The following is an 18,860-nucleotide window of genomic DNA, read 5'->3' on the forward strand; positions in this document are numbered from 1 at the left end:
GGCGTTGGCGTGGCTGGCTGTTTTCCTTCGATTTTCACGCGAGCTACTGTGATGTTGTGACGCGGCAGCGTCAATGCACAGCTTTCAGGATGCATCGCGCGTGTATTTTCTGTGCAATTACTTTCTTGTTCTCTTCCGCATCGCCACTGTTGCACTGTTTGACTGCGTTTCAATCGATACGAGGAACAAGCTTGCAGAGGAATTCTTCTAATTGTAAATTATCTCTGTTAAGGAGGCTTTGCTCATTTGCGCTAGATTTTATAACATTGCTTTCCTTGGTTTTTACGATGAATAACACAAAATGATACTAAAGTTGAAACTTGCTAAGCGTTTCCAAAGCCTCAGCGAAGAAAACAGGCAAGTGCATCAGTTATAACGCAACACTCGCCGCCAAGAGAGAAAGACTGATGTTCAAGACGAGGTCGTTGTACCTCCCCAAAAGGAATACCAGAATAAAAAAACAAACGCGTTACAAATTCGCTCTGGCTTGGGTTTCCGCGACGTGACAAATAACAGCTACGGCGAAATTATGCGAACGCTCGTACGTCAAGTGTCACTTTGGGAGCAGCGTGCACACGCCTTTCGGTCCTGTGATTCTTCTTTCTCCGAATTCCGCTCACTCGCTCTTCTTCTTAAGATCCCCATTGCACTTTTATACGAGATTGAAAATAGAAGATTTTTGCTCGCTTTTATATTTGCCGTTTCCCCCTCGATAAGGCTAACACACTTGGCGTCAACATTTTACTAGCAACACGTCTTAATGAACATCGTCAACGGCTCTGATTCCCCGTAAAAGGCCAGTAGCTTCCTGCAAACAGTGTAAATATTGAACTATACCTTAGTCTCTGAGTACAAACAGAAACAACCAACAAATAACAGGTCTGCTCAGCTAACACTACCATTCCTGAATAATCATGAAAGACATCGTAGTTTTGATTGACTTTTCGTACAACTTGTTCATACATTTAACATTTGCGTCTATTATTCATCTCAATTTTTATCTCGATCATTGTTTTTCTTTAGTTCATCGCGACAAGAATACTATTGTATACCGTTACACTATGCCTTGGGTTATTTTCTTGGATACGTGAGATTGTGCTTTTCGCTCCTGGGGATCTATCCGTTGTGTTGCGCTAAGTTGCGCAATAAGCGCAAGGGCGAGTCGAGTGTCAAGACGGTGATTATTATTTTCACGTTTTCTTTATTAGGCTTGCGGGCTTACGTGTCAGAAAGTTTTGCAATTGCGATATGAATGATAGATGGAATTTTTTTCAATAATGTGCTCTTTTTATTTGTTCCGGCTATGTTGAACACTCTTTAAGTGGGTTAATTAATTTTTGTCGACTGCCGTCGAGGTACTAATTCAATATTTACATAAAATGTTATTTTTTCACTTAAATTTGTTCTCACTTTAATCCATTGATTGACAAAAAAACTTTGCCATGTCAAAGAGTCGTAGTCTCATCGCATAACATCACCGATCAGAGAGACAAAGAAAAAAGAAGACTTCCCCACTCACAAGGTCTTCACGCACATAGATAAACCATCATAATCGCGTATACGCTTCCCGCCCAACGAGTTTTCCGCCCCGGTGCGGTGGCACGTGCAAGAGGGGCGGACAGCGACAGTTTCGGAAATCCCACTCTATGACAGCTGTCCACGTATTGGAAACGACGTATAGTACGTGGTTTGCGTCGTTATGATTGGAATTTTTCGTTGAAAATAAAGAACGATCGTTAAGTTTATATTTTATAGGGTTTGATTGATGATATCTACTAAGCTATTTTCAGACTGTATAGTCATATTCTTCTTATTTTCTTGATAAATAATGAAATTTCATCTATAACTTGCGTAACTTTTTGTAAACGTATGGTTGATTACGTTGGATCGGCATTGTATTTGATGCTTACGTTAAGTTCAAGTACATTTATATGAAATGAAAATCTATAAGATGAAAATATAAGTTCTCTATAAAATTGTTCCACAAGTGTTGATATTAATGACTATCCCAACACTACATCAATTATCTTTTTGACATCTTGCATCCTTCCACAGTAAAGGTTGACCAGCTCAAGGTAATATTATAGTAAATAAAGTCTATCGTCATGATAGTATAATTCGCAGCGTTATATATATATATAGATTTGAGCAAGGCACGGAGGTACCCACGCGATACTATATAGCAACATCAAACTCAAAGAACGAAAACACAAGACAACAAGCCGCTTTATTTGCATAATGATCGATTGATCAGTTAGAACAGATGTTTAACATTTCCTCTTTCTCAACCGTTACATCAAATTTATAGCCCCCGCTTTATGTATACTAAAATCCTTGAAAGTTCCACCCACAAAACACGTCAATCCTTCATCGATTTTTTCTCTTCCACATTGTCCACAACAAATCGACGTTTAATATCAGTTCGCATTGTGTCCCACGGCCTAGTTCTTTCTCTCAATAGACTGTGGCAACTTAGAAATACATACATTCTACAGGTTGCTCTCTCGTGTGATGAAGGTCGAGATCTTCAAGAGCGCACTCACTCGCTAGACGCTGTAATTATACGTACTTCGAGCGACGAATGTCCTTTTTTCACGCCTCGTTGACTTTCCATTTGCAAATGCATACTGCACAACAAACAACTTTTCGCGGAACTAATGGCGCGACTGTGAGTGTTTTTCCCTTCTTACGGAATGCATTGTTAAGAGCTCTAGTAAAGGTTGTAAAAAGCCTTTTGGCTTTGATGTTTGCTTATCGTGATCGCCTTGATGTTTTACAAGTGTACTTTTTGTATAATTACGTATCGGACTACGAGAATAGAGGTAATGTAGCCATTGCATATTGGAAAATGAAAGTACAGGCATTTTCTTTCTCAGAGAGTAATGACGAGTGTGTGAGGCGGAAAACGATAATAAAATCGAAAAGAGCCCATGTCAGTGCGCCGCTCAATAAGCACATAAGTAATGAAAATCAATTTACGAGCTCGTGATTTTGAAAGTTGTATTACTCTCGAAACTCCATATAACATTGTCAATGATCTTTTCGTGAGTTCAATAGTCCTTGAAAGTGAAACCATTGTCTTTCGATACATGCACTTAATGATCAATAACTTGGCATTGCTACTCTCTTATGCGAAAGTTTTTCTGATCAATCTGTGCGAGTTTCTTGTTAAAAAGCAAAAGCAACGACAAAAACAAGAAAATGCTCTTTTCTTCGAAAGACACTTTGTCATCCGCAATGACCGATTAGCATGGCTTTTACGTAACGCTTAAAAGCTGCGCGCGCAAATGCGGTATATTGTCGTGATTAATAGCACAATGAGATATGCGCGCGCCACGGCTTTATCCTCACGGTGTATTACTACTCCTCATTGTCCCCCCTTTGCTTCTACAAAAAGGATTATACGCGGCAAAAAGGATATTTCATCTCATTACGAGCTGCCCACACGCGAGGATATTTCTCTGTTTATTTTTTTTAAAGATGCGCACGGCGGCCGAGCTTACTCGCTGCTGCACCGCCCCACTCGCCTAATAAGTTATTTTTATTGCATTGTCTACGTGCTATGTGTTTCTTCGCAGATTCTTACGGTCAAATTTCATTTTCGAAATGCCTTCTTTTGTTTCGTTTATCAATAATGACATTGGCGTAGCAAAGAAAAACCATGCAAACAGATGAAAACCGTATTTTATCCGTCATGAAATCGCGCAAAAAATTCAAACATTTCTCGTTTCACACTCCATTCTTCCAAGTGAATCCTGACGTTTACTAGCTAAGCTTTCGCGCCCATCAATTTTTCCAACCAGCATTAAACTTCCTCTTGCCTCGCTAGTTTCCCCTGCTGTTAAGACACCCACGCGGCTTCATACTGCATTTTTCAATAGAATTTTCCACGTGCAGGCATGCACGACGAGTACGGAGAGAGACAGAGCATAATGCTATCAATCTATTATTTTGTTCGTGGGCGGAAACTCAGCAACCACCTCGAATTCCCTTAGCCCATTCAAGCGAGCCTCATTATTTCGCATCCTCGCGGTTCTAATATCAGATCCGTGTTTGCGAGTTTTAATGGGCAACAGCTTTATATGTACAAAGAAGTTAGAGTCGGAGGTGTCAGAGGCTTTTCAAGTTTGAACGAAAGTGTGGGGAAAAAGTGATTAGCAGTTGTTGATGCTTTAAATAAAGCTAAAGCAGCTGTAAAAGACAAGGCATGCAGGTGGCTTTGAGAAAAACACTAGACATCGTCGTTAGCCGAGAATACGCGCTTTCTTTGCCTTTCCCCCGTGGATAATTAATCGAGTTATCGTTTCCGGCATTATACCGAGGCGCAACTCTATGCAAATCCACGGGCATCACGGGCATCACGGGCATCACGGGCATTACGGGCATTGTTGCTTTTGGTACAGCAATTTGAGGCTGCACGTAGAAACTTGATTTGCATCGGGATGCCTCCATCTGCATGTACGAGCTGTGGTCTCTCTTTCTTCCTCGCCGTTCATATAACGCGCCAGATCTTCTTTCGCCTGAAAGAGCAAATTTGCGTGCGTAAATCCAGCTTGCATTGTGCCCGGTGCTACAAGTGGCAATTATCGTCGAGAGCGCAGTTGGATACTTGAAAAACATTAGATTCCAAGTGTGCTATGTATGCTTTTGTGTCTTTGTACATCGAGTTCTCGAGATCGAGTCGCTAACTGAGACATCGAAAATTTCCGACGAAGACCAAGGCCGCCAAGCACGCCCGCCACGCAACAGGTATCCATCCTACGATGAGAATTAACGACGTATGAGAAAGGCCCGGCGGCCGAGAGCCAATTATCGAGGCCTGTATCGTCGTGGCCGAGCACTTCGAAAAGTCGCCTTTTGCTTGCAAGCGACATGATAGTCCGCAGCCAATGCGGGTACTCATCATTTTATTTGCGTTCGCTCTCGCGCCCCCGTCTGTTGTCGCGCAATGGGGCAACGTCAACGCACTGCGTAACCGACTTGCTGCTTCCATGCAAACCTCATGGAATTGGTATTTGCGTGAATGATAAGCTCCAATTTTGCCACACATCGTAGTGTGGCAATAATGTCTATTTCTGAGATTCGAGTATGCGATGGTAAAAGGAAGCGTTACAAGCCGAGTGTACATCAAAACGTCAAATGCCAATCGGTCATTCGAAGCGCTCTTAAAAAAATTATTGCCTAAAATAAAGTTCAAAACAAAGTTTCGAGTCGTTGTGAAAACTCTGCAGAAGTGCAGTCTGATGGCGCGCGCACTTTTAAAAAGCACTTTTAAAAGCAGTATCGCTTCGATTGACGGCTTAGAAAATATAAATTTAGGCGCTTCTGTCAAATGAAGTGCGTGGGGGCGGCAATTGAGACACTGGAGTAGGTCAGGGGCTTTCCCGCGTGTTTCGTAGTTGTTTTTGAAAACTGGTTTTTATGTAACACGCGCGCACAGCCCGCTGAAATCTGCAGCGTTTTCAACGATGACACTCGTGAGGGTGAATCGAAGGTCCGCCTTGAGAGCGCGTTTATAGATTTTGCACTATAATTGAATGCAAGAGTACATTGACATGTACTATTTTAATGTTAGTTGACCAGTTGGATTGGTCACCTTGCGAGCTGCATTTAAATGCTCCGAGAGTACGTTGACGTGTACCATTTTACTTATAGGCTGACGACAAGCCACGTTATATATCCTGTAGGGTGACAACTCTCACCTTGGAGCTTAAATTACTTCTAAAAGTCAAAAGTCAGTAGCGAAAATAATTTTCGATGCACGCGGAGAATAGTGTCGATTTCACTGATCCGCAAAAACGATTGTTTTGTTTTTTTTTTTGCACGAGTCCAATTGCGACACGAGCACAACGCGAGTTAGATTTCTTTTATTTTTTATACTCGTTATATTCAGCAGCGCGAGTTACAATCATTGTTGGTACGTGACGCGTTCTAAAATGATGCTTCGACATTCGGCTATTTATGTTGTGACTTTTTTAGAGCAACACTCGTCATTCAAATGGAAAATTGATTGGATTGTATGATTTTTAGAACGACTACCGAGGACAGTAAGAGGTCGTATGGATCGTAAAAGCCGAAATATGCCAAACAACATTATAAGCAACTGCAGCACAGTTCGCCTGCCATCAATCGCAACAACGAATAGTCCCACCTTATCGTCTCATCGCCTTATACGCAAGTTCGCAACTGCTACTGTTTAATTCACGCGTTCGACTTGAATCCAACATTTAACGTTGAAACTTAGCGCGAGAAATGATCGCGGCTTGTAGTATACGCTGTCATTAAATTGAAATTATCCCGATAGGCTGGTAATTATAGAGATCGCGCCAGCTAAAGCGCATAACTTGTGATTCGGTTGCCGGTTGCAAACCGGTGAACTTTCTACACCTACGCTGTGAGCGACGATGCGCGAGGAGCGGGGTCAGCGTTCTCGCGGCTTCTTTTGGCCATGGAAAAGACTGGTCGCGCGCTAAATTAATTGGCATGTGCCGCGCGCGCACGTGTGCTAGCTGAGTTACGCGAGACATTAATTTGCTTCTGTTTTTCGTCTCTCTCACTGCCGTTAGAATCTGGTAGAGGTCGAGATCATGGCTAAAAGTAGTTATTTTTTGCTTCAATTAATTTTTAGCCACGGAGATGTTACGTTGAAGAGTTGAGAAAAGTCTAGAAAGCCCAACTGACAGCACTGTATGCGCATCGACTGAAGCGGAAAGCTCCGCTCTTTTACAAATCAAGCGTAAAACAGCAACGTGTAAAACGCACAACCTGTGCTCTCATGACCTGTTTCCAAGTGTCAGCCTTCAATGGATTTACGAGGGTCCCGTAGTAGTAGTAATGGACCGATAGTAGAAACCCTCTACGGTTACACCAAGGCAACAAAAAACACGGATATTATGCAAAACTGGGAGGTCCTTGTTCTCTACGATGCGTTCATCGTGTTTCACATTTAAATGAACTTTTTCACTGTTTATAGTAAGGATGTGTATTTTAACTTTAACGGCCATTTCATGGCATACGAAGCAACGTTGTTTATTGTTGTTAGCTACAGCCAAATTTTGACGGCTGCTCATTCGAAAAGTAGTTCAAAAATATTTGTCTCTGTTGTATGCTGCACACGAACATTTCTGAATAATCGTTCCCTTATGCGTAATCATGTGCTTTCGGATGGAATCGTTAATTCCTGGCTTGAATCATCAATTTAATTTTTTTTTTCCGCGTGAAATCGTAGTCACAGCAATGAAAATAACTTCAATTTCAATTCCGGCAATATTTTCCAAGTCTCGTTACGTAAATCAAGCGTTTATTTAGGATCTTCATGGAGCCGGTTACGTGCAAAAATGAAAATTACATCCGTGGTAAATGCTCGGTGCATACACACCAACAAATCATAAATTAAAAACTTTCTCTGCCCTCACCCACCGAACACATGACGCTTGTGCTACGAACGGAGTTGACGTTTCTATCCGAGACAACACTTACATATGTCAAATTGATTTCACGAAGATATTGCCATCCCGGGTGGTCAATCATTGTATAATAAATTTGTTGTCCTACAACACACATTTTCGAATTATTATTCTAATTGAACATTTTTATCGAAACGAATAATACGTTTATAATTTTTCGATTGCATTTCCACCGTGTTTGTCTGATAGTACCTATTTTTAAGTGAAAAATAATGAAAATTCAAAATTGTATGAAATTCAATCAGACGTAACGTAGTCATTCTTTTCTTATGCTCAGCTCCTGAACTAATTTCTTTGGTTTTGAATTCATCCATCATGTAACCTGTAAAGTGTTGCACACTCAAAGTCACTTTATTAGGTATACACATTTCACTTCGTCGCAGTAGCATATATATGTGCATGTGTGTATGTGCTGCTTCGAAATTACTTTTTTACGAGACTCAGACCACACACCTCGTTCCAACTGAAACAGATGCGCAATAATTCTTTTTTTTCTTTCAAGTTGAGACAAGACAGATCATTGAAAAAATGTAAAATCGACGTTAAGACAAAACTGCAGAATGCAAACGCGTTGGCTTAGACTCCATTGCAAATGTGTGTAAATCTTGCAGAGTTTCTTACCAAGAATACTTTCGATAACTGCCTCTTTTCGCGTGAGAAATATCGCTAGAAAAATGAGCTCGTAACTTGTAACAAAAATGAGCATTAAATCATAGGCATAACGGAAGGCTTCCTAACGACCTGATTGGCGAACCATACTGTCTGCCGATAGATCAACTGTGGTGGCGTCATGCACGTGGAATTCAATAAAATAATCTCATGACAAATATAGCTGAAAGTATAAAGGAGATCATTTTAGACAATTACGCAAGCGATAAGTCGTCCTCTCATTTTATCTCCATCCCCTTTCAAGCTTTTATAATATTTCATCGTAAACGAACAAGCGAAGAAAAATGAGAAACCAAGAAATTACTTAGCGCTCACCAGGGAGATTTATTGGCTCGCTAAGCAGCGACACGACTGCGCACTGTTCCGCGGGAAATGCGCAGGTGAACGCATGTGAGAATGAGCTAGAGTGTGAATTTTGCTGGTGCACGCGACGGATGTTTTCAAGTGGAATTTTTATGGTTTAGAAACTATATATCGTTTTTCATGTCGATAAAACATTCTAACGAATACATTGTTGGCATTTCCAGCAGTCGATAAAAGCATGCAGAGGCTTCTAAATAAAGATCTTAAAGTTATCTATGCAATCGAAACAACAATGACGATCTATGTTTGATCACGTGTCGCATTTAAACAATCGCCGAGTAAATATTAATTTTCAAGATGCGATATTTTCTCGCGAGACATGCTGCGTCAGTAGATTGATTAATATAAGGATCCGAATGGCTGCATATTCAAACATTAAAATAAGAAAAATCCATCAGTCCATTTGATCTATCTCGAGAAATCGGAATAAAAAATCAAAATTACTCTTGCGAAACTCTGCAACCGAAGTCGAACGTAAAGTACATTTAACGTTTTAACGTTGTATGCAAATCGATTGAGAGAACAGAAATTTGTCGAGCAAAGCGCTGCATACCGGCTATTGATTCCGCAAGACAATTGCGCGTACGAGGAATCACACGCAGTATGATCCGACTGAGCTGCATTTTGCAACTCTCGCTGGAAAGAGTGCGAAATTGCCAGTTGAGACATTGGCAGACGATTTACTTGAGCCAAAGCCAAACCTATCCTCTTTACTGTCACTATCAAATAACTTTTTCTGACGTTATATTTTTCGCTCGAATGACTATGTTTTCTGCGTAATTTACTGACGACGTACTTTTATCTTGTAATATAAATTACCAGAAATTATTTATGGCTCGCTATAACTGTCTTACATAAACTCTTGGACTCGCTTATGAAAGATTTTTCAACGAACAAACGCAAATCCATAGAAATTATTTGACACCTGTAAAAACATTTTTCGATTCGTCTCTCAGCCGTGTATTGACATTTTTTTTTATTTGAAATATTAAAGTTACTGAATTGCGTTTGAGCTATCTTATCGATGATTGTTAACAAGCAGCTCGCAATACATTAATGCACGGGAGATTGTAAAACGACGAGGAGCGAGACGTAAGAAAACTGAGATTCTAGTCGCGCACGATCGATCATCATTAAAGATGAACGTTGAAGGAGGAGCTGACCACACGAGATTTTCCTCATTTTCACCTTCTTTTATTATGACATTTATTATATTGACATGAACTCATTTTGAACTGCTGTTGCGGCTCATGCTTGCTCATTATTTTCTTGCGCTTCTCAAGTTCAAAATTATATTACGAACCGCACCCTTCATTTTCTGTGCTTAAAGATTGAATTGATAATTACAGTAAGAGGTTTAAGAAGCTGTCACTGAGTGGTTCGATTAAAATAAATGAAATGCATGTATCGTCAAGCGAGACCGTACAAGTGTGCCTGTGTAACAGATCAATTGTTGAATTTGCACGTGAAATGTCGCAGATAATTATAGCGAAATCGACTCGAGAGTCATCAGCTGTTGTCAGATAGGCAAACGTAAACGCACAAACCAGTGCCGGCAAAGAAACAAAATTGTGTTTTAAAAACAGATGATCAATAGTATGGATGCGTTCGTAAATTAGAACAGCGTGCTGCCATTTACATTCTTATCGAATTCCCGCAGCGAGCAATGCACCCGAATGAGCGCGATGTCGGTCGCATTGAATTCAGAAAAGGCGGGCGATAAAAATGAGTTTTCGTTCTGCTATCAGAACTGTGCGCGCGATCCCACTTGGCCCTTTGATGACAGTGCCATTAATCTGCTTTTTGTTTTGCAGAAATCGAGGCCCAGGAGGCGTGCAAATGGCTGAGGGCAGCTGGTTTCCCGCAGTATGCGCAGATGTACGAAGGTGAGTTGGCGATTAATTGCTAATTAGCGATGAGCACGCGCGCGCCGACTCGGCACTGGGTATACTCGACCGCGAGGGCCACACGCTTTATCTGCGCGCCGACCACGAACCGCGATCAACCAAGCTTTTCACGCTTTTCTAACGGCATTCCGAAAAACTAATTTGCCCTTGTTTGTGCGTTCCGAATAAGAGGCAGCCCCCAAGGTTTGCACTGGATCTTACTGCTGACGGTTACTTGAGCACCTATGCAAACTCAGCCGGCACGTCTCTGATTGAAAGACAAAGCTCGCGAGGTGGATGGGAATCTGCGTGAAATACAGCAGCTCGTTTGTTAGACGCCTGCCGCAGACACGTTTTCTTCTCGACTGACAATCAGTGACAGCGTCCGTTTTTCTCCTCTGCGTACACGAGTATAAACGATCGTCTCTAATTTGACTGCTGAAAGGCGCTTTTGTCGTCTCCTGGGACTACCTTTCTGCCGTTACGTAAAATTCAGCTTTCAATTAAACTTCCGAGCGATGTAGTTTTGCGAAATGCTCAGTCACGCCAAGACGGCCATTTTTAATACTTGCACAGATACAAAATCAGCCTTTCACGAGCACCTTTACGTGCCTCCAAAAATATATATTTCCGCGTGGGCCATTGTGTATCTGACAGGCTGTGCAAAAACCAAGTTGTTTGCGACAAAATCGAAAAAGAACGTCTTGTTACGTAAAAGCTGTACCCGCTCACGAATATCTCTGCCGCCAAACAATCTTTCAGTTCCTCTCCTCCTCTCGTGAAAGGATAATACAATGGTCTATTAATAGAAGGGACGACGACGACGACGGCGACGGCTTTTCTTGGTTTAATAACGCCGAACAATACCAAGAGCGCGAGCGGTGGCATAATAAACGTCGCTTGCGAAATGTCGAAGCATTGTCACGGTCCACACGCCGCCTCGCGCACAAACATTGTTTGAAGGACCTTTTTTTTCTTCGTATTTTGAAAGAGGGCACGTACGTCACGTTGGATAACTCGCGCGCTCGTGATCACTTGAATAATTAACATGTTGACATGAGATTTCGATTCAACAACAATGCTCTATTGGATAATGCTAGGCTTTCGATACCCTTTTTCATCTTCCAGATATCGTTTGCAAATAGTGTGTGTCATTTCTATTGTCATCGGTATCCACTCTAGAGTCCTTTAGCAGAATTAGTCAATTTCCAAAGTATATATTGCTTCCGTCTTTAGCTTATACTTCTATTCTCTGCGTCATCCAAATTCTCGAAGCTTTTCTCAATTGTCAAATTTACGACTTGTCAACAGCCTCAAAAATTCAAGAGCCCTATAAAAAGGCCAAAGATTAACCATGAAATGCTGGCAACTCAATCACTTTTCTTACATAAGTGCAATTACTCGTCGGGTGAATGCAGTAAAAAGTCTTCATTGCCTCACATCGCTAAAAGAAACTTCCGGTTCTCACCGCGAGCTAAATAATCACGTAATGAAATAAAAAAGAAATTAAACAAAGAAAGGGTTTTTCGAGAGGAAACCAACTAATTGCCCGATTGTGAATCAGATCACCGATCTATCTTTATAAAACGTGCATGCCGCGCGCGCACACGTGTATATAATTGAAAGGGAGAGACAGAGAGATCGTGAGCACCGCTTTTCGCTTTCCACAACGGCGCCGTTTGACATAGCGCTGACTAAACATAAATAGACCTATCCCACCGCAAGTTGCATATAAGCGTCGTGATTCTCGGCTTTTTTTTCTTCTTTTTGTTTAGACTTACTCTCATCTCTTTTCAGCCTTCTCGCTTCAACCTTTTCACTCGCTATGGGTGGCGTTACGTCACGTACAAACACGTGTTATTCAGTGCTTCGTATGCCTTTTTTTGCCTTTCTTTTTCATTGTTTCGCGATGTGTACTATTTATGAAGCGGAACTCTGCTTTTAAAAAAACTTTGCTCTCTAAAAAAAGCAAATTTCTTGTTCGTCCGGTTGTCCAGGAAAAACATCGCTGGATCTTGATAAAAGAGAAAATGATGTGCGCAAGATTCGTAAGAAATAAATAGTAATTTTTATGTAATATAAATTCGATTTGATTGATTTTTTGAACCGTGTTACGTTCTGGTCGACTGTTGGTTACAGTTTGTTTCAACAGAGGGCTTAAACGCAATGGTTGTATACTAATTAATGAAAATTCATAGAGATTTCTTTTATATATTTTGCTTCAATTAATTATTGGATTATTTAGATCCACAGCTATGTGTTCGCTCTATCTATCCTTTTTTTCGATGCGCGCACGCAATCGCCTTTTATATTTAAAATATACCTTAGGTAATAATCAATAATATTCTTCCGTAAGTCATATGCAAATAAACCAACGAGTTATTCTTGCATTCTGTGCAGCATATAGTTACTAAAATTAAAAAGGAACCGCACACATTTGGAGTAAGTATGTGATTATTTTGAGCGAAGGCTGTCTGTGTAATCTAAAAACAAATGACGAAGAACAGAAAAAAAACTGCAGAAACAAGAAATATTCGTACGCCAAAAATAACATGGTTTGCACAGTGATTATTGATATATAATTGTATTTTTAAACCCTTCAACAAGTGAGTTGGTGAAAAAAACTCGGCCGAAATAAAATGCAATAAACGAAGGGCACGTGCGCACGCGATGTCAACACTGATATTCGCTCATGTGCTGCGACCAAACTAAAATTATAACCACGCGCATTTATTCACGTGCGACAAAACGTTCGAGTACATATGTCACTAGCCCGGTTTTCGCACGTGTGTGTCCGCGATAATACGTTGACTCTTCTAGATAACCAGATTTTTTTGCTGATGGGATATGGATCATTTTTTGCACGCCTTATTGGATTTGCAATATCCTCGTGCGTTCAATGCATTCACTTGGAAGACTTTAATGAACGACGGTATTTTTCCGAAAAATAAATGCAGTACTTAGAGCACATAAGTGTATCTGATTTTATTGAATAAAACGAGATTAGTGTGAGATTAGCATTTCCAAACGAATACTCTCTCTTTCAAATGATCAGTTGGCTGATCAGTTGGCCGACGAGCGCAGAAAAAGAAGAAAATTGACATCTACGCAATAAGCATAAATCATCGGTCAGCTTGTAAAAATTTGAAATCAACATACCATCTGAAATCTTTCCCAGAAAACGATCTTTCTTTAGAGGCACGTGCACCCCGAAACGAGTTTAATGAGAAAAAAAGTCTAAGCTTGGCCGAAGAGTGCGACCTCAGCGATCGTTTACACAGATGAGCGACCTTTCGTTATAACGATATTTAACAAGCAAAACAAAAAACAAGCAGCCAAAAATTCATTCATTATATGCCCGCGGGTTGTACGTAAGTGGACGCCTTGAGGGAAAATCCCACGTTAGCATCAGCGAGAAAATCTAAGTAGGTGAGGGCCATCGAGTGATATCAGTTTTCGTACGATTATTTTTGACTTCCGCACGTCGCCGTCGAGTCGAGCGAGAGCCTGCTGCGCGCGCACGCTCACACGTTGCTGAAAAAATTCGGTCGATGGATTATTAACTTATACTAATGACGTCAAACCGTTAAACGCGTTTCCTGCGCTCTTACCTTCTTTTTCGTTTCTTCTTTTATATTGATTAACATTAACACAATTACTTTTCTCAAAGATGGTGCGACATTGCATTTATTTCAGGCTTACACATTGAAAAATCGGATTATTGATTAGTAATAGAAAATAATAAAGCATTTTAAAAACATAATGTGGTGATTTTAGAAAAGGATTTATTCGATGATAGTAGTTTTATAAAATGAGTATTAAATCCATAACACTGCAGCCTTTTTCTTTATTTTCACTCTCTTCAAAATGACCAGTATCAATTATGATAAATTAAATTTTTATTACTAAATTCTGGACTCGAAACCATAGATACATGCTTATTTTCCACATTTTTTTACATAACAGTATATCACGTGACCATATCTCAGCCATTCAGATCACGAATAAAATCTTTCAACGTGGCATTCATCACTTTTTTATAAGGGGTTAAGGGGATAAGGAGATTCCGCATGGATGCCCACCAAGACTGCAAACACTTTGTACGGAATTCACGTACGAGCGTAACAACAAATCAAAATACTTTTCTTTGACTAGTCATTTGTTAAGCAACTGCTTGAAAAGCAGCTTATTCTTTTCTCTATAACTTCAATTTGAACAAATTTACGTGCACTTCCAAGCTCACAGTCATTGTAATACGTACTGGAAATAGTTTGTTAACTACCGAGAGCTGACAGCACAGACGTAGTCGATTGCATATTGGCATCATTCAGTAATCAATAGTTTCATCGATATGTCACAAATCAGTGATAAGCTTTTTAAACTAGTATCGCAACGTCAGAGGTTTTCAACAGCAATGTCATTAGTCACCTTGCTGCTTAGCCACTCTGGTTAACACTCAACATTCCTGCGCTAGAAATATGGTTTTCGTTGTTGCTTACCACGATGACACGGATCCCATGAACTAAGTACGTACATCGTACAGACGAATTTTCATTTTCACACGCGAATAACTTTTCTCGTCGGCAAAATGAAAAGAAAGTTACGCTAAGGATTATACGCTTTCCGAGCTATGCGTGCAAAATCCTCATGCTCGCATGAATTCCTTTATAAAAAGACAAAACAGAAGAAAGTCCTCGCGCAATTTGCTGCAAGCACGCGTGGAAAACATCATAATAACGAAGAAGCGAAGGGCCCTCCCAGCCAACACTTTCCTTTATGCTGTGCGGCGCAACTTTAAGCCGATTATGCCACTTGCCGACGAGCATTCTTTGGCCATCTTTCTTCGGTCTTGACTTTACGATACGCATGCTGACACGATTGTTCGTAATGCGACAATGTTTTGCCACGAGAGCAGACGTTGCTATAATAACACAAGGGACAATTTTAACGATTCGACTCGATTATTGCAAAAATGTGTTGAAAAGTTGACATTATCAAAATTTCACAGAAGATATATATTACCTCGTTAATAATTTCTCAAGCGAAAGAGTTAAATTTTTTTTCTGCACGATGAACGTAATGTCATAGCGAGGAGCACTGAGCGGATGATATAATAGAGTGTTTAATCTTCATTCCCAACAGTCATTTCCATTATCCCGCGAGTAATTTTCACCGAGCTTATAATACATCTATTCACTCGATTCTCTTTATGTCTTCAAACACAGCCGGGCTTTTTATCTCATTTATCCAGACTCTCGCTTTTTTCTTTTCTCTGCACGCTATTTTTAATACTCTTCCTCCGAAATAAGTCTCCAATCTATTAACTGTTATTTCTCCGTTTTCTCCGAACAAAGTATAATCATTTATTTGCGAATATTTATTTCATCTATCCTGCGAACAACCTACCTGGGTGTATTAATAACCCCGTTTTCTGAATTTTTTATATTTCGAAAATCGAAAAGTTGTTTGCTCAAGCTACTGTCGGCTATTTACTCTGAAAATCCATTTCGCAAAAGCTTAAAAGGAGTGAAATTAGGGTCTAACGTGTAGCCATCGGGTGATATCTAAAATCTTCTATGACCTATTCACTTAATTATTATTCACTAAGGCTCATTGATCCACTTGATGCGCATTGTGTGATTATATCGTTTCATATTTGAAAGTGTCTGTCCATTGGATTTCAACGCGCTTCCCCTTCTTTCATATATCGTTCTGAAAATTCTGCAAAAATAGCGACGTGCCTGTGTGATTTTAGCTGCGACGATGATCAAAAATTATAACAACGATCCCAGAGATTCAGTGTGTGAATCATGTGATGTTTAGGAATACGAATTTGCTTACTGGTCACATTAATTTTTTCATTGGATGAGTAACTTTTAATGCTTACAAATAGAAACTAACCTTTCATCATTTTTGTGAACTTATTCATTCACTCGAGTTTACTTTATGTCATAGCTGAAAAATTCTTCTGTCAAAAATTTTTTACATAATTTAATGCACGAACTAATTTTATTTATCTGCTTGTGGAAGGTAATACAAATTTATCTTCATTTTTATTTAAACTCTACCAATACTTTTTATTGAAAAGTAGTATAAAAAATAATTTAGTTAGCTAATTTTATAAAAAAAATGTTAGATTCATGCAAAAGTAAATGAAAGGCATCATAAGAATACACACAGAAATAATCAACTCAGTATGTGAATACAAATGAAATGAAAATACTTTTAATTAACGCTATACTTTCAATTATCGCCGATCGTCCGTTGCACGCATACGTAAGTTGAAATCATAATATGCCACTCGATTAATCGCGTTTACACTTGGCTTGCTCGTACATAAAATAATCAATTTTTGAAATAATTCTAATTTTATTCCAATTTTTTTACATCTCCTTGTCGGACTGCATACCCAATGAGTTGTTTTCTTGTCTATAAAACTTGAAAATGAAATAAAAGAAGCGGTGCATCTGGTATACGTATTAACTGCAGGGCAAAAAGCAAGTGTAATGCGACGGCTCGCCCACATGAGAAAGACATTTACCGACAGTGCACTTCCTTTCTGTCGCTTTAAATAATGCGGGTAAAAATTATAAATATAATTTCAAAATCTCTATTTTTCATATTATCAAAAAGGCTCGTGTAAAGTACTCTATCTTATTTAAAAATTTTGAAACACATCAAGGATAATCTCAAAACAAGAAGAAAAAAGTTAACGCTCTTTTCCTTTTCAAACGTGAAAAGTATAAGATCGTTGGATGCGTAAAAAGCGATACTTATGAATACAAGTTACCCGTCTAAACGACTCTCCTTACTTAAATCGGATTATACGAGAACCCTACGTATAACGCAAACGAAAAAGTGTCTATTGGCACAAAGAAATCCCTTTTATATTGATAATCAAATGCAAAGAAATCAAAAAAGTGCAGTTAACTAAGACAAGCCTTAAGACGGAAAAGCTTTGATTAATGCTCTCAAGAAGTATGAATTCGATGCGCTCCGGTTTATTATACCGCGCTGCCGAGATGGTTGCAAAACGCTCATAACGATTATCTTGCTACTTTTTAGTTGCTTCTGCCAGTTTCCCACAATCTGTTTGTTGCTTGTCTCCGTTTTTCGCGATTCGTCTTTTCTAATTAATACTCAAATTATAATTACCCGTAGTGATACTTCAAGTTAATGATATTGCATATCACGAGCGTATCATATAGGTATCAAAGGAGAAAAATCGTTGGTGGTTTTAATAGATCTTGATTTTTATTCATTAATCACATTTTCTATCCACTTAGTTACTTTGCTTATCGAAACATGGTCGTTATTATAAGCAAATATTGATTAGAAATTCAATAAACCTACAGTATGCATCTAATGTAATAACAATACGATTTTCTATTTGAATTTATCTTATTAATTTAAACAAGTCGAGTGCTCATACTATATAAATTAGTTAGTTAAAATTAAACTGAAAAGAAGTTTCATCTACTTTTAAGCATTACGATATATTCTATCCAATGTATAAATATAAAACTACGTACAAACTTCAAAGGTTTTCGTCGCATGTCCAACAAGCCTCTCTACTAAGTAATAAACATACTCGAATCGGAGACTAGTGGGTTGATCGGATGCAGCATTGTTTCATTATCATAGACCCGGAAGACACTATTAGCCCAGTTCACGCACCAGTCTCTTTAGATTTTAAGCTCGACGAGACTCTACGACGCGAGAGAAGGCTTTCCGTAGAATTCTAAACTGGTGCTGTACACACTGGCAGCTTGATCAATAGCAAGCAAGCTTAAATGCCTGAGCATTGCTGAACATCGAAATGCTTTGCTGAAGTAGGTTTATTCTTGGTCGATCAATTGCTCAACTCTTTGTTTCTCTCTCTTTGGTATGAAAATAATCAGTGGACTTAGATAAGCACTTTTGTTTTTTTTATTTACTTTAATAATGCTAATAAATAAAGAAGGCACCAGTTGACTAGTTTTACTTCATACATATGCACGAATTTTCGTGTAAGAAACAGCTGTTCTTTTATTCTCAAGAACACAATTTGTAATTGCATATGTATATTTAGGAATTTTCCGATTCGCATGTTAAGCTACCGTGTAAGATAGGTGTCGTACATTCGTGAATAAACTGGCAAATTTATAATTTCGTACAATCACCGTAGGCTTCTGCCGCCGCTACACCGACGTTTTATTTTCACATATGTACGATCATACATCTTACAAGGTCAGGCTTTCCAAGAGATCAGATGAATAAATCTTGAAAGATTGTACGAGTACATTATATATCTCGTTTACCGTTGATAACATCTTGATAGTTGTAATGACCGTAGTTACCTTTTGTGTAATTTGTTACAATGTCTGTCCTTTTTTCTGTTTTAGGTAAGAACTACGTACTCGTTAAAAATCTGTCAGTGTTTTAGGTTGCGTTTTAGGTAAATAATAATGCATGATTGGTTCAAGAATATTTATTT

At 39.2% G+C, this 18,860-nt stretch overlaps 1 protein-coding gene across 6 annotated transcripts in view; it reads left to right on the top strand.

Moving 5' to 3' along the window:
- Positions 1-18,860, top strand: part of LOC131665751 (rho GTPase-activating protein 7) — a 219,187-nt gene that overhangs the window by 168,220 nt on the left and 32,107 nt on the right. For all 6 annotated transcript variants that reach the window (XM_058937845.1, XM_058937846.1, XM_058937847.1 and 3 more), the window contains one exon: positions 10,313-10,384. In XM_058937845.1, the coding sequence (XP_058793828.1) occupies positions 10,313-10,384 (72 nt within the window). The remainder of the gene's footprint in view (positions 1-10,312; positions 10,385-18,860) is intronic.

The sequence above is a fragment of the Phymastichus coffea genome, unplaced genomic scaffold, assembly GCF_024137745.1.
Source record: "Phymastichus coffea isolate CEN01 unplaced genomic scaffold, Cenicafe_Pcof_1.1 PCOF00054, whole genome shotgun sequence".
In the NCBI taxonomy this organism is placed as follows: domain Eukaryota; kingdom Metazoa; phylum Arthropoda; class Insecta; order Hymenoptera; family Eulophidae; genus Phymastichus; species Phymastichus coffea.